This window comes from Suncus etruscus, chromosome 15, assembly GCF_024139225.1.
Source record: "Suncus etruscus isolate mSunEtr1 chromosome 15, mSunEtr1.pri.cur, whole genome shotgun sequence".
NCBI lineage: Eukaryota > Metazoa > Chordata > Mammalia > Eulipotyphla > Soricidae > Suncus > Suncus etruscus.
This window is the reverse complement of record NC_064862.1, coordinates 28,037,433-28,054,069: the sequence shown is the minus strand read 5'-3', so window position 1 is coordinate 28,054,069 and position 16,637 is coordinate 28,037,433. Positions and strand designations below refer to the sequence as shown.

The following is a 16,637-nucleotide window of genomic DNA, read 5'->3' as shown; positions in this document are numbered from 1 at the left end:
CAGCCATCCCATTTAACTGACGTTTCCTTGCCTCTGGTAATTGTTACTCGATTTTGCCCACATTCTCGATGTGGACACAGAACCCAATGGATCAGAATCCCCTCAGAGTTTGTCACTGGGGCTGCCCTGAGGGTTTTCTTCCTCGGACAGTGCCAGCGATGGACTGCACCGAGCCTAGAGGTGCCACCCTGTTCTCAGTCACTTGTTTTTTTTTTTCTTCTTTTTTTTTTTTATTTAAAAAAATTTTTTTTTAATATTTTTATTTAAGCACCATGATTACAAACATGTTTGTGGTTGGGTTTTAGTTACAAAAAAGAACACTTGTTTTTTCAGTTTTGTTTTTTGGGCCACATCCTTTGGCACTTAGGGGTTGCTCCTGACTATGCGCTCAGAAATCACGCCTTGCAGTCTCGGCGGTCCTTTTGAGATGCCAGGGATCAAACCCAGATTGACAGCATGTAAGGCAAACACTCTTCCGGCTGTAATATGGCTCAAGCTCCATCCCGAACCACCTTGTCATACACCCACTGTGGAGGGACACGAGGAGACCTATCATGTAATAGGAAGAAGTGATGCCCTTCAGCCCCAACGTGGTGCCTAGCACTTTCAGAACTGTAGGTACAACCCTTCCTGTCAGCCAATCAAAGGAAAAGAAGACCCAGGGCGAGGCTACAGTAGTTCTGTTGGTGATTCGGCGAAGGAGGGTGAGGAGGATGAAGGATGGAGGGGGCCACACTGCCCAGTGGAAGGTGGCCTGTCACAGGGCCAAGGAGATGGGAACCTTGTCATAGGGCTGAGGGGATGGAATGTGTCACAGGGAGGAAAGGTGACAGGGAGCCTGTCCCAGCTGAGAGAGGTGTGTGGGAGGCTTTCACCGGGTTGAGGGGACAGGGAACCTGTCACAGGGCTGAGAGAAGATAGGGGACCTTTTGCACAGCACAGTACTGAAGGGACAGAGCCCTGTCCATGGGAAGGAACAGTACTGTCACAGGGTTGAAAAAAGACAGGCCTGTCGTAGAATGGAAGGGGACAGGAGGCCTTGATTGCAGCAGGGTTTGCCTGGAGACCACTGTCAAGCCCTGCGCTCCCCAGAGAGCTGTGAGGAGAGTGGGGTGGGGAGCACCCCTAGCTGAGGTCCCTTGACCCGGTCTGGGATGCTCCCTGGAGAAATAGCTGCCTTGTGGCCTAGCAGTGCTTGCAACCTGGCTTGCGCCCCCAGGGAGCCGTCGGCTGGTGGATGTGATGGACGTGAATACGCAGAAGGGCACGGAGATGAGCCTGTCACAGTTCGTGCGCTACTACGAGACACCCGAGGCCCAGCGCGACAAGCTCTACAACGTCATCAGCCTGGAGTTCAGCCATACGAAGCTGGAGCACCTGGTCAAGCGTCCGACTGTGGTAGGGCCGCCTTCTGCAGCCCCCCTCCAGGCCCCGGGGAGGGGGTGATGGGGTCCCTCACACGGGCTGATGGCTGGCCTTGCAGGTGGATCTGGTGGACTGGGTAGACAACATGTGGCCCCAACACCTGAAGGAGAAGCAGACGGAAGCCACCAATGCCCTTGCGGAGATGAAGTACCCCAAAGTGAAGAAGTAAGAGAGTGTTATGGGCAGGGGTACCAGAGTAGGGCACTGCCAGCCTGGGACTGTGCATCGCTTTGTGGCCGCCTGAGGGAGTGAGGCGGCTGTTCTGGGGCCAAGGGCTCTGGGCTGGGCAGCATGGGCTCCTCTGCAGGAAGTGAGTGGACTTTGCCCTCTCCTGGTGGGGGAGGTGGAGTCTCCAGCCAGGGAGACCCTGATTTCCCTGACAGCTCTCCTGGGGGCTGGGGTTTGAGAGGGGAAGTTATGAGGCTATTGTGTGCCTGTGTGTGTGTTTGCTTATATTTACTTGCAGGTGTGTATCTTATATGACTCTGCGAGTGTATCTGCATGTGCATGCATGTCCACTAGACGTTTGTTTACTGCAAGTGTGCTAAAAGGACTGTCATTTCATTTTTTTGGGGGGGGCACATGTCCATTGTGAAAGCTTTGCTTTTTTTGTTTTGTTTTGTTTTGTTTTGCTTTTGGGCCACACCCAGTGGCACTCGGGTTGCTCCTGGCTTTGCACTCAAAAATCACTCCTGGCAGGTTTGGGGGACCATATGGGATGCCGGGAATTGAACCCAGGTCCATCCTGGATTTGGCCGCGTGCAAGGCAAACGCCCTACCGCTGTGCTATCTCTCTGGCTCCAAAAGCTTTGCTTTTGCTGAGGTCTTGGGCCTGGTGTTCTTTGGCCCCTGGTTGAGAAGACCTGGGCCTTCTTCTCTGGAAGATCTTCCCGAGCAGCTTATCTCAGGGGCTCTTACTAACCCGGCTTTCTTGACACACACCCACTTAGTGGAGGTTGCCTCTGGGTTGAGAGGGGAGCCCCCTCCTGTGTCACTAGCCAGTCTGTGGACCTGTCATTTCCTGTAGGCAGAGGCACCTGGGAGCCCTGCATGCTTTAGGGCCTGACCGACAAACTGGGGGTGGCAGGCATCTCCTTGGGCTCTTTCTCCTGGATAAGGGGGACGAATGACAATGGCAAGTGGCTGTGCCAGGCAGGGATCTGGCTTCTGAGGAGAGTTTGCTCTGGTGACTACAAGCCCATTAGCCCCTCTCACTTCAGCCCTGGCCAGGACCATTGGGCATTACAGTCACACACTCCACTCACTGTGCCCTTCATTTTTCTGCACCAGGGAGGGAGGCCAGGACGGGTTGCTCTGGGCTTTGCTTTTAAGCTTACGTGTTTGTTCTGCCTTTAATCATTCCACAGACTTTTCCTCCTTTCAGAGCTGAAGCCCCTGGACCCTTTGGATCTGGGCTGCTTCAAGGGCAGACACAGTTGGGGTGGGGGTGGGCAGGGCTTCAGTCCCCCTCTGTTCTGATCGTTGAAGCAGAGTGCGGTTGAGGAATGAGCAGACTGGAGCCTGCCTCTGCAGAGAGGGACCCTGTCTGTCACTCGGGAAACAGGTCATGGGGAGAGAATGCCTGTTTGTCTAGTGCTTACAGACTCTTCTCTCAGAGTAAGGAATCTACGCCAACTGATGCATGGAAGTCTCCTGGCAGCATCCAGGGTACCCATTGGTGCTGGGGATCAAACCCGGAGTTTCCATAAAACATCTCATGCTTAGAACCATCTCCAGAGCCCCATAGCTGGGCCTTAAAGGAGGAGGCTGGGGTTGGGGCTCAGCAGTAGGGCCCATGCCTTGTGGCTGTGTTAGGTCCGTGTCTAAGTGGAGGTGAATCCTAAAAGGACAGATGCTTGGGGGAGTCCTCAGGAATGGAAGGAAGAGAAGCTGGAGCTCCTGGAAGGAGTGTGTTGGTACTTTGTTAAAAAGCCATTTCTAGCTCTCATTGATGCATCAATTGATTTGTGGTTTAGCCTGAGTTGAATAATCTGACTGTGCTGGGTGCTGGACATACACTGGACAAACTCTGCCCTCCTGGAGCTTCCAGAAGCCTGTAGTAGAGGATGGCACCTGCAGTTGGGACAGTCACAGGAGGAGCCTGCATGCCAGAGAGCTCCCCTGGTCAGGAGATGTAATCAGGCGGGCCTTGGGGAGGCCTAGTCTGGGCTAGGAAGAACTTACTGGCTGTGAGGAGGGAGTAAAGGGAAGGGTCTGAGGGTCAGACTGAACAGGGTCTAAGGTACCTCAGGAAGGGGTCTGCATTTTTCCTTGGAACTTTGGAAAACTTTGGGGAGATTTTATTGTTGTTATTGCCATACCCAGCAGTGCTCAGAGCCTATTGCTGGCTCTGTGTTAGCAGATGGGATGAACTCAGGTCTCCAGCATGCAAATCTGCAAAAGTACTCAGCCCTCTGAGCTCTCTTCCTTGCCGAAACCTCGTTGGACTTTTTTTTGCCTGGGGGGTGGGGGGGACTCTCTGCAGTGCTCAGGGGTCACTCCTGAGAAATTACTCCTGGGGACCGTACTCCTGGCAGGCTAGCGAGGACCAGAGGGAATGGGATGCCTGGGATTAAACCCTGGGTCAGCAGTGTTCAAGGCAGATGCCTTGCTGCTATGCTATCATTTTCTTTTTGGTTTTTGGTCCACACCCAGCAGCGCTCAGGGGTTACTCCTGGCTCTGTGCTCAGAAATCACTCCTAGCAGGCTTGGGAGATCATATGGGATGCTAGTAATCAAACCTGGGTCGGCCGTGTGCAAGGCAAAACGCCCTATTGCTGTGCTATTTATTGGGCCTCCATCTCCCCCCTTTTACTTGGGAGCGGTCATTCCAGTAGTACTGGCAATTAAACACAAGGCTCCATGCAGAGCCTATTTTCCAGATCTTTGAGCTTCCTCCCAGCTTTCTTTCCTTTTTCTTTTTTTCTTTTTTCTTCTTTCTGAAAGATTTCCTTTATTTATTTATTTTTGTATTTTTTGGGGGGCCACACCTGGTGCTACTCAGGGATTAACTTGGTTCTGCACTAAGGGATCACTCCTGGCAGTAACTAGGGTACCATACGGAATGCTGGGGATGGAATCTGGGTTAGCCACATGCAAGACAAGTGCCCTACCCACTTGTGCTGTTTCTCCAGCCCTGAAAGATTTCCTTTAAAAAAGTTCAGCTCTGGGCCCGGAGAGATAGCACAGCAGCGTTTGCCTTGCAAGCAGCCGATCCAGGACCAAAGGTGGTTGGTTCGAATCCCGGTGTCCCATATGGTCCCCCGTGCCTGCCAGGAGCTATTTCTGAGCAGACAGCCAGGAGTAACCCCTGAGCAACGCTGGGTGTGACCCAAAAAACCAAAAAAAAAAAAAAAATAAGTTCAGCTCTAGGGCCGGAGAGATAGCATGGAGGTAGGGCATTTGCCTGGCATGCAGAAGGGCCATGGTTCGAATTCCAGCGTCCCATATGGTTCCCCGAGCCTGTCAGGAGCGATTTCTGAGCATAAAGCCAGGAGGAACCCCTGAGCGCTCCTGGGTGTAACCCAAAAACCAAAAAAAAATTAATTAAAAAGCAGTTCTGGGGGCCAGAAAGATAGCATGGAGGTAAGGCATTTGCCTTGCACGCAAAAGGATGGTGGTTCGAATCCCGGCATCCCATATGGTCCCCCGTGCCTGCCAGGAGCAATTTCTGAGTGTAGAGCCAGGAGGAACCCCTGAGCACTGCCGGTTGTGACCCCCAAACCCCCCCCAATAAAAAATAAATAAAAAGTTTAGTTCTGGGGCCAGAGAGATAGCACAGCAGTAGGGCGTTTGCCTCGCATGCAGCTGACCCAGGAGAAATGGTGGTGTTTTGAATCCTGGCATCCCATAAGGTCCCCTGAGACTGCCAGGAGCAATTTCTGAGCATAGAGCCAGGAGTAACCCCTGAGCACCACCGGTTGTGACCCAAAAATCAAAAAATAAATAAATAAATAAAATAAATAAAAAAGTTCAGTTCTGGGGCTGGAGCGATAGCACATTGATAGGGTATTTGCCTTGCACACAGCTGACACAGGACGAACCTGGGTTCGATCCCTGGCATCCCTATGGTCCCCTGAGCCAGGAGCAATTTCTGAACACAGAGTCAGGAGTAACCCCTGAGCTCACCAGGTGAGGCATAAACAACCCCCCTCCCCAAATAGTTCAGTCCTTATATTGAGAATCCTGTGTAAGTTTTTTGTTTTTTGGGTCACACCCGGCGGTGCTCAGGGGTTACTCCTGGCTGTCTGCTCAGAAATAGCTCCTGGCAGGCACAGGGGACCATATGGGATACCGGGATTCGAACCAACCACCTTTGGTCCTGGATCGGCTGCTTGTAAGGCAAACGCGCTGAGCTATCTCTCCGGGCCCTTAAAATTAGTCTTCATTGCTTATTCAGTTGTCTCTTCTCCCTACAAGAATCTATGTTTCGGGGCCCGGAGAGATAGCACAGCGGCGTTTGCCTTGCAAGCAGCCAATCCAGGACCAAAGGTGGCTGGTTCGAATCCCGGTGTCCCATATGGTCCCCCGTGCCTGCCAGGAGCTATTTCTGAGCAGACAGCCAGGAGGATCCCCTGAGCAACACCGGGTGTGGCCCAAAAACCAAAAACCAAAAAAAAAAAAAAAAAAAAGACTAATTTTAAGAGGTGATAAGGGTAATGTGGATGAGAACAGTCAATCAGTGCATCTTGCGTCTGCCTCTCTCTACAGCACATTTATATATTGGTGGTGGTGGGGCTTGAACCCAGGGTTTCACAAGCACAGCAAGTACCTCCTGCTGAGCTATGACCCCTACCCAGCAGAAATGTTTTGGCTGTACAGAATTATACATCTCAGAAAATTTCTTTTGGGGACTGGAGCAATAGCACAGCGGAAGGACATATGCCTTGCACGCGGCCAACCCAGGACTGGCCTGGGTTCAATCTCTGGCATCCCATATTGTCCCCAGAGTCTGCCAGGAGTGATTTCTGAGTGCAGAGCCAGTAGTAACCCCTGAGTGCTGCCGAGCATGACCCAAAAACCAAAAAAAGAAAAAAGAAAAGAGAGAGTAAAGTTCTCAAGAGAGAACACGGGGCCAGAGTGATAGCACAGGAGTAGGGTGTTTGCCTGCATTCAGCTGACCTGGGATGGACCCGGGTTCGATTCTAGATGTCTCATATGGTTCCCAAGCCTGCCAGGAGCGATTTCTGAATGCAGAGCCAGGAGTAACCCCTGAGAGGCACTGGGTGTGGTCCTAAAACCAAACAAAAAGGTTTTGTTCTTTTGATTTAAACAGTGATAATTATATGGGATTCCCCCTATATTTATTGCTGCATAACAGCAGATTTATCCAAAAGTTTATTTATTTATTTTTGGTCTTTGGACCACACCTGCGACCCTCATGTTACTTCTGGCTCTGCACTCAGAAATTGCTCCTGGCAGGCTTGGGGGATCATATGGGAAGCCAGAAATCGAACCCAGGGTCTGTTCTGGGTCGGCCACGTGCAAGGCAAACGTCCTATCACTGTGCTATCTCTCTGGCCCCAAAAAATTTATACTAATTTTTTGTTTTGTTTTTGGTTTTTGGACTACACCTGGTGGCGCTCAGGGATTACTTCTGGCTATGTGCTCAGAAATAGCTCCTGGCTCGGGGGACCACATGGGACACCGGGGGATAGAGCCAGATCCATCCTGGATCTGCCATATGCAAGGCAAATGTCCTACCGCCGTGCAATCTCTCTGGCCCCAAAGTTTACTTTTTCCTTTTTTTTTGGGGGGGGGGCACACTTGTCAATGCTCAGGGGTTACTCCTGGCTGTCTGCTCAGAAATAGCTCCTGGCAGGCTCGGGGGACCATATGGGACGCCGGGATTTGAACCAACCACCTTGGGCCCTGCATCGGCTGCTTGCAAGGCAAACACCGCTGTGCTATCTTTCCGGCCCCAAAGTTTACTATTTTAAAAGAAACAATAACCCAAAGACCATAGCAATTTATGTCTCCTCAGAGTGTCTGCCCCTCCATCACTGTCCCCTCTCGCTTTGTGAAGACATGGAGAGGCCCCAGCTGCCATTTGCACCCTACTTCTTTGTTTTCCACTCTACTCCACATTGACCATACTTTATCCCAGAACTGTTCTCTGTCTGACCTACACCCGCTTTATAATGCTCAGGTCTGGCTTGTTTGCAGGCAGCGTGTAGGCTCATCCCTGTGGAATACACACAGAAACAAAGCTAGAGAAAGTTCCAGGGCCACGGGTAAGGAGGAGACCACTCAGACTCTGGGTCCGGGATTCCTGGCTTTTCCTCTGCCTCTTTCTTTCAAAGAGGAAAAAATGAAAAACTGTGTTTTCTCTTCTGTCGTGAGCCCAGGAGGTAGTATTTTCTTAGTATGATTGTCTCAAAGCTACTGGAAGTGAGTGTTTCAGTCCCCATGGTAACAGATAGGAAACTGAAGTCCTCAAGCAATGGATGTAGCTGCCCGAGAGTAAGGAACACTGGAGGTTGGCATGCCTTGTGGATAGCTGACTTCTAAAAAACATTTCGTTTTCAGTAAAAAGTTGGCTAGACCTGGGGCCAGAGAGATAGCACAGAGGTAGGGCATTTGCCTTGTACACAGCTGATCCATGACTAATAGTGGTTCGAATCCCAGCATCCCATAGGATCCCCCATGCCTGCCAGCAGCGATTTCTGAGAGCAGAGCCAGGAGTAAACCCTGAGCACCACCGGTTGTGACCCAAAAGTCAAAAAAAAAAAAAAATGTTGGCCAGACCAAACACTTGGTCACCTATTGGGAGAAGCGGGGAGGAGTGTCCTGATACGTTCCACATTTGAGGATGGAGTTTCAGCTGGGAGAAGGATAAAGTCGTAAGTCATAATTCAGGCAATGCTGTTATTGGGTGACTTCCTGGATCTGGCAGGGGGTCCCTGAAATCAAGAACTAAGGGGGTGGGAGAGATAGCACAGCGGTAAGGCATTTATTTGCCTTGCATGCGGCCCACCTGTGAGGAACCCGGTTCGATTCCAGGCATCCCATATGGTCCCCCAGCCTGCCAGGGCCGATTTCTGAGTGCAGAGCCAGGAGTAGCCCCTGAGCACCGATGGGTGTGGCCCCAAACAAAAACAAACAAAAAGGAACTGGGGCTATTCTACAAAAGTAATTCTCCCACAAGGGAGGGCCTGCTCCAGCTCTCAGGAATTCCTCTTTTAGCCCTTTTTATTTGTTACCAACTCTTTCTCAAGAGCACAATGACTGTTCAAAATAAGATGGGGTATTTGTCCGTGAAAAAGTATGTTTTAGAGCCACACCTGCTGTGCTTCAGGGCTTCCTACTGACTCTGCTCAGAGATCACTCTTGGTGGGGTTGGGGACTACATGGGATGCTCGGCATAGAATCCAGGTTGGCTACCTGAAAGACAAGCGTCCTGCCAACCATACTATCACTCTGGCCGCAGAAATATTAACATTATCATTTATTATAGTTTATTGGGCCACACCTGGCAGTGCGTAGGGGCTACTTGTTTCTCAGGACCTGGGGGTTCACTCCAGGTGGTGTTTGGGACTATGTTATGCCGGGAATTGAACATAGGTCCTCCATGTAAAGCCTGTTGCCACGCCAATGAGCTCTCTCTGATCCTGCAATATTATTGTTAAATAGACAAAACATATACATGGGGAAACATTTAACCAGGTTCCCTTCTGGGGGGCTGGAGCAATACAACAGCAGTAGGGCATTTGCCTTGCATGCTGCTGACATGGGACAGATCACCAGCATCCTGTATGGTTCCCCATGCCTGCCAGGAACAATTTCTGAGCGCAGAGCCAGGAGTAACCCCTGAGCACTACCGGATGTAGCTCAAAAACCTAAATAAATAAATTTTTAAAAATAAATAAGGGGCCGGAGAGATAGCATGGAGGTAAGGCCTTTCATGCAGAAGGATGGTGGTTTGAATCCCGGGCATCCCGTATGGTCCCCTGTGCCTGCCAGGGGCAATTTCTGAGCCTAGAGCCAGGAGTAAACCCTGAGTACTGCCAGGTGTGACCCAAAAACAAACAAACAAATAATCAAACCGATCACCTCCAGGAGTGATTCCCAACTAGAACCAGGAGTGGCCCTTGAGCACAGTTGGTTGTGACCCTTTCCTAAAAAAAAAAAAAAAAAAAAAAAAAGTGGTCTGTGTGGGGCTTAGGCTGGACTGTAAGCTGCAGAGTAGATGTTTGTGGGGGGACAGGAGGGAGGGAGGTTAAGGAACTCTGAGAAGGGTGAATGGGTGAGCACTTAAACAACCCTGTAGGAAGCCACATGTCCTGCAAGCCAAAGTTCATCTTCAGGGCATTCCACGGCAATTCCTCATATATATATTATTATTATTATTTTTTTTTTTGGTTTTTGGTTTTTGGGTCACACCCGGCCGTGCTCAGGGGTTACTCCTGGCTCTATGCTCAGAGCTCAGAAGTCGCTCCTGGCAGGCTCAGGGACCATATGGGATGCCAGAATTTGAACCACTGACCTGCATGCAAGGCAAACGCTTTACCTCCATGCTATCTCTCCAGCCCCATGGCAGTTCTATTTTGTGGGGTTTACACAGCAACTCGGGGGGGGGGTGAGAGCCCCCATCTGTGAACACCTGTATGGGTGGAGTTTTGGATTTCAGGTCTCCAGTCAGCTGAGGAAATGGCTCAGAGAGGAGGAGGAGGACCAGAGCAATAGATAGCACAGCTGTAGGGCGAGAGCATTTGCCTTGCACCTAGCCAACCCAGGACGAACCCGGGTTTGATCCCCGGCATTCCATATGGTCCCTGGAGCCTGGCAGGAGTGATTTCAACAGCGCTACTGGGTGTGACCCAAAATAAAAAACGAAAAGGAAGTTGTCCCATGTTACATACACAGCACTTCTGGCTTCGATAGGGGCAGACCCTCCCAACTCCCAACCAGCTCCTAGCCCTTTCTCCTGGGCGCAGGCACAGAGACTGCATAGGGAAAAGGGGATTCCCGAGTGAGTGCTTATGAGTGAGCACTGGTGGGGAGAGTCCCCCAGGTGCTCCCCACCCACCCACCTGGGGTCAGGGTGCTGTCACGCTGTCCCTGGGAGCCTGCTTCCCTGTGCGGCCCGGGCCTCCCTCCCCTCCAGGGCGCGCGCGGGGTGTTCAGTTTCAGCGCGAGGAAGGAAGGAAGGAAGGAAAGGAAGGAAGCGAGCGAGCGAGCGAGCGAGCGAGCGAGCGGTCGGGCCGGGGCCTGGAAGCGCTGCTCTGCGCTGCGCGGGGGACTCGGCCTCCTAGTACGCCCGGGAGAGAGCTGGAGCCGGAGCTGCATGGCCATCTCCACTCCAAGGGTAACTAGGCTGGGCGGGTCTGCCCGGGCACCCCCTTTCTCCTCCTCTCTCTTCCAGCTCCATCGAGGCCGGGGGAAGCCGCTTTGCATGGTCCCGGCCCCGCGTCGCCCCTCAATCCGATCAGCCCTTTGTGTCTCCCGGGGCTGCAGTGTGCTGAAAGTGGGGTGTGCGGCGTGAAAGTGGGGTGTGCTCCGACGCCGCCGCTGCCTTGCAGCCCTCCAGGTGCCCCCGCTGCAGGGGGAGATGGAGGAGGAGTTTGGCCAAGTTGCATGCATGCGGAAAGGGCTCCCCAAAGTTGATGCTGCTGCAGGTGCAGCGGGTGGGGGGAACCCCCGCCGTGCAACGCCGCGCCCAGCCCGGCTCTGGGCCTGCTGCTGCTGCTGCGGTGGGAACGCACCCTCTCCTTAAAGCTCAGGGGAGGGTGTGGGGGCGGATCCTGGGGTTGCAGCCCCCCCACGCCTGCCGGAGCACTCGGGGCTAGGATGGGGTGGGGGTGCAGGGGCGTGGCTTTCCGGGCAAGGGGGCGGCCACGGCGGAAGGCCGGCTGGGCGCACTGGGCTGGGCGCGCGCGGGGAGCTCGCTCGCTCGCTCGGTCGGGGCGGCCGTGGCTCCGAGCCGGGCTGCCCATGTGACTGACTGCGGTGTGCCTGGCTTTGCGAGAGGAAGCCGAGCCAAGCCGAGTCGTGCGTGGAGGTCAGTGCAAAGGCGGCGTCATGCTCGAACGAGGGGCGACCCGGTGGCGTGGCGGGGCTCGCTTGGGCATGATGGCACAGAGCGTGCCCAAGCCCCGGTGGCGCGCGCGCGGCCAGGCGAAGGCTAGCAGGGACCGGGACAAAAGCCCGGCCTGTCACAGCCACCCAGGCTGCCAATTGCGGGAGGGATGACCCTGTGGCCTGGCCGCCAGGAAATGAAATGAGGGCCCTGGGGGAGGAGGAGGAGGAGGAGGAGGAGCCTTCCCCAAGGGGCGGGTCTGATGGTGCCCCCCTAACCCCCTAGGTCGCCGCTGGGTTGCTGGGGTTGGGAAGGTGGTGGCTGGGAGGGTCCGTTGCAAGGGAGCTGAACTTGCAGAACTTTCCTTGCACGAACCCCACCCCAAGGCTTTGCTATGGGGTTTTGGGGTTGGGGGTGCAGTTGCACTTGCTGGGGGGAAGCTTTGGGCAGGTCAGAAGGGGAGATTGGGGTGCCCCCCATCGTGCGCCCCAGCTCACTTCTGCTCCCTTGGCACCGTTGGCGAGAGGAAACCCCCTCTCCACCCCTTGCACTTGAGTTGTTTTCCCTCCACTGTTGGGTGAGGACTGGGAGGGAGAGAGGGAGGAGGGTGGGAACCAAGGTTGAGATTAAAACGGGGAAAAAAAGGCGATGATGGAAAAACAAACCCAAGTGGTGCCTTTGGGAACACGGCTGCTATTTTGAAATGGTGCTTGGAGACAAGTGGGCATCGTGGCCTTTGGGGGTGGGTGGGGTCAGAGCCAGAAGCCCCTTCAATCCCAAGCCTTGCATCCCCCTGCCCCTGGAGAGAATTGGGCCCCCTGGGTCCCCATAGGTGGGTGGGGACGACCCCAACCCGTAAGGGTGTGCAGCCAGCAGAGTGAGGACTTGAACCGCCCAGTGGCAGCGCCTGTCTGCGGTGCTGAGCCCCGCGCTGTCAACTGCGCCCCTCAGATGGGGTTGCTAGGCAGCGGGGCTCCGAGGTGCGGGCAGGCCTCCTGATTTGTCAGGCTCACGCTGGAGGCTCCTTCCAGCCTATCCGGAGGAGGGCCGTGGGGCAAGCTGCCTGCGTACTGCCTAGCCCAGGGTCCACCTGAATGTGAGGTGCAAAAGGCAGCCCAGGGAGAGGGTTGGGCCTAGAATCCCCCCAGTCACCCTCCCAGTCCAGCCCGCATCCCTTCCTGTCATCCCCACTTGGGCCCCCCTGCCTGACCCTACCCTGCCCCTCTGCTCTTCCCTAACCCTGGAAAAGCAAAGTACAGTGGGGGTGGGGCTGGGGGAAGAGGTCAGTGGGATTAGCAGGGGTGTGATGGCCTCTGGAGGTGTCTGAAGGGTGCTTGAGGCCTGCCTGTGGTGGGGAGGCCGCCCATCTCTGCCCTGCCACAAATGGTGGCTCTTGTGGGAAGGAGTTGTGAGAAGGTCGGAGGTGCCTCGCACCCTGTCTGCCCAGGCCTGGACTTGGAAATCCTGTCCCCCTTTTCCACCAGCTCTCCCCACCCCTTGGAGGGTACTTGTGAGCCTGGGAGGAGCATTGGCTGTGTGCAGGGGAGGGAGGGAGATTTATCTGGAAGGACACTCACCCTCCACTCTACCCTGCAGGCCCGCCCCCATCTCCCTCCAGGCTTCTCTTAATCCTTTATTTTCTATTTTAGCAGTTTCATAGAGGTAGGAATTCTGCACCTTTCGTTGGTTCATTCGTCCATTGCCAAGTGCACAATTCACTGGTTTTGTGCATGTTTCTCCGAGCCATGCAGTTGCAGTTGGGAAACATTTTCATCAACCTCGAATGAAATAACTCCATCAGGAGTCCCTCAGCCCTCTTCCCCTGTTTCTCTCCCGCCCCTGCCACCACCAGTCTCTGTCTGGCTCTAAGTCCGGGGTGTTTCCTACACACATTCCTGCACGACTGCCGTGTTCCTTTGTGGCGGTGGCCCTGGACTTTTGGGGCTGGGCTGTTGCTTCACACAATCAGTCACAGCTTTTCTGGCCAGCTGTGTGCAGTGGTGCAGTGTGCTCTGTGATGGTCTCAACCGACAGAGTGTAGGTCTCGGGCGTGCTGAAACCTCTCTCTTAAGTCCAGATTCGAGACTCAGTAAATGACTGTTGGTTGAATGAAGATTCAATGGGTGATTGACAGCCAGGAGGATGAATCACAGCTGAATTCCAGGGGGCCCAGCTGTTGTTAAGGGGGGCGGGCAGATTTTTTTTTTGATTTTTAGTTTTTGGGCTACATCCATCAGTATTCCTGACTGCATTCAGCAATTACTCTGGCAGAGCTTGGTGGGGGAACCATATAGGCTGGGAACCATATAGGATGCTGGGGATTGAACTTGGGTCAGTCTTTGTACTTGCCCGGCCCTAAGGCAGGCAGTTTGAGAGAGCTGCAGGTAGGACGGGCTGGAAAAAAAGTCACCTCAGCCTCTTACTTGAACAGGTGGGGCCAGAGTGATAGCACCCTCCGTTGACCCAGGTTTGATCCCCGGCATCCCATATTGTCTCCCAAGCCTGCCAGGAGCGATTTCTAAGCACAGAGTCAGGCATTAACCCTGAGAGCACCACTGGGTGTGGCCCAAAAACTAAAAAAAAAAAAAAAAAAAAATCTTACTAGGATAAGGAAGAACCTTTAGGAGGAAAGGAAGTACCTTCCCTGGCCTGAGAGCAAGTGGCCAGTGCTTGAAACCTGTCACCAGATCACAGGGGCTTCCTCTGTGGGGAGTTTCAATTTCATTTGGGTTTGAAAAAAAAAAAAGGCAAGAAAATCCCCAGCTACAGAGGGCAGCTGTCTGGCGTTTGGGCGGCACTGATTGTTCCCCAAACCTACAGATACTGTCTGATGAGCGTGAAGGGCTGCTTCACCGACTTCCACATTGACTTCGGCGGCACGTCTGTGTGGTACCATGTGTTCCGGGGAGGGAAGGTGAGTGAATTGGTGTCTCCTGTCTTTTCGCCCCCTCTCCCTCTGTCCTGCCCTCCCACCAGCCTGATCTGCCCATTCAAGGCCATCACCACCCACCTCACCCCTCCCCACCCCATCCACTTTCTCTCCCTGCCAGGGGAAGGCCAAGTAGACTGCAATGTCTTGGTGACAGCCTGCCCTGATATTCTTTTCTTAGTGCAGCAGGCCAGATTGAAACTCTAGACAGGGCTCCCTGGTTTTCATATATTTCCTTCATTTTGGGGGTCATCTAGGATGGGTCATTTTGGGAGGGTCATTCCTGTCTCTGGTCAGTAACCATATGTGGTAATGGAGATTGGAACTCAGGCCGGCAGGATTTGAGGTAAGTGCCTTCTTTTCTGTACTGTCTCTCTGGCTCTGAGAGCTTTTTCATTTATTTATTTATTTATTTATTTATTTATTTATTTATTTATTTACTCCCTCTCTCCTTTTATTTCTAAATTATTAAAAAATTTTAATTTTTTTGGTTTTTGGGCTACAGCCAGTGGTGCTCAGGGATTACTCCTGACTCTGTGCTCAGAAATTTCTCCTGTAAGGCAAGGGGACCATATGGGATACTGGGGATCAAACCCAGGTTCATCCCAGGTCGGCCGCTTGCGTGGCAAACGCCCTACCGCTGTTTATTGCTCTGGCCCCAGCTTTTTCGTTGTGGTTTTTTTTTTTTGGGGGGGGGTCACACCTGGCAGCACTCAGGGGTTACTCCTGGCTCTACGCTCAGGAATCGCCCCTGGCAGGCACAGGGGACCATATGGGATGCCGGGATTCGAACCACTGTCCTTCTACATGGAAGGCAAATGCCTTACCTCCATGCTATCTCACCGGCCCCCAGCTTTTTAGTTTTTAACAGGGTGTTCAATTGCTGTTCGATGGGCTGGTGTGGGTCTGGTCATAGAACTGAACCACATGGGCCAGGCGTGTTCTCCATCCTAGCGATGGCTTAGGTCTGGGCTCCAGACCTTTTTTAATTTTATTTATTTATTTATTTTTATTTTTATTTTTTTTGGTGTGTGGTTTTTGGGTCACACTCGGCAGTGCTCAGGGGTTATTCCTGGCTACAGGCTCAGAAATTGCTCCTGGCAGGCACGGGGGACCATATGGGACACAGGGATTTGAACCGATGACCTCCTGCATGAAAGGCAAACGCCAGGTTCGATTCCCGGTCAGGGAATGTATGGTTTGGGGTCTGGCGGTGGCGCTAAAGGTAAAGTTCCTGCCTTGCCTGCGCTAGCTTTGGACGGACCGCGGTTCGATCCCCCGGTGTCCCATATGGTCCCCCAAGCCAGGAGCAACTTCTGAGCACATAGCCAGGAGTAACCCCTGAGCGTTACTGGGTGTGACCCAAAAACCAAAAAAAAAAAAAAAAAAAAAGAAAGGCAAACGCCTTACCTCCATGCTATCTCTCCGGCCCCCCTTTTTTATTTACTTATTTATTTATTTTTAATTAGTTTTATTGAGACAGTATGAGTAAAGAAAAGGGAACCTCCTTACAATGAAAGAAAATGGAATGTGGGTGATTCCAGCATGGAATGTGCCACCTTGCAGTGCAACCACCCGCATCCTCAGGATGCTGGAAGTCAGAGATGGGCTTGGGCAGATCCAGGGGTATCCTGTATTTGGGGACTTCTGCCTGGTCTGTGCGGAGCTCTCTGTGGGCAGGCCAGTACTCCATGTGTTGGAAAAATTTGTGGCTGGGTGGAATGTCAGCTCCGTTCAGGCCTGAGGCTTTTCCCCTTTGCTGAGGGCTCACACAAGGAGGGCTTTATTTATGAGGCCATTTTATCAAACGGTTGAGGGGAAATTGCCTTCCTCTCCTTCCTCTGCCTCCCCGACAAGCCGGCAGCACAACCCGGGAGGTTTCCCCACCCTGGTATTGCCACCGAAATAGGGGCTCCAGGAGGTGGCAAGGGGCACCCTGAAAGGTAAACCTGGGCCCTCGGGGGATGGGGGTGGCCTTCCTGACTCCTCTGCCTTCCCCGTTGCCAGGCAGATGGTCAGAGCCTGGCTGAAAGCTGACTCTGGCCTGGATTTGTAACTGCATCTTCTTCCTCCCAGATCTTCTGGTTGATTCCCCCAACCCTCCACAACTTGGCACTGTATGAGGAATGGGTGCTGTCAGGCAAACAGAGCGACATCTTCCTGGGTGACCGCGTGGAGCGATGCCAGAGAATTGAACTGAAGCAAGGCCACACGTTCTTCATCCCTTCCGGTAGGTTCATGCTCAGCCTCATGCTCCATGCCCTC

At 53.2% G+C, this 16,637-nt stretch overlaps 1 protein-coding gene across 2 annotated transcripts in view; it reads left to right on the top strand.

The window, feature by feature from the left end:
• KDM2B (lysine demethylase 2B) overlaps window positions 1-16,637 on the top strand; it is a 100,726-nt gene that overhangs the window by 18,221 nt on the left and 65,868 nt on the right. For both annotated transcript variants that reach the window (XM_049788896.1, XM_049788895.1), the window contains exons 5-8: window positions 1,220-1,398; window positions 1,484-1,590; window positions 14,264-14,357; window positions 16,449-16,602. In XM_049788896.1, coding sequence (XP_049644853.1) covers window positions 1,220-1,398; window positions 1,484-1,590; window positions 14,264-14,357; window positions 16,449-16,602 — 534 coding nt within the window. The remainder of the gene's footprint in view (window positions 1-1,219; window positions 1,399-1,483; window positions 1,591-14,263; window positions 14,358-16,448; window positions 16,603-16,637) is intronic.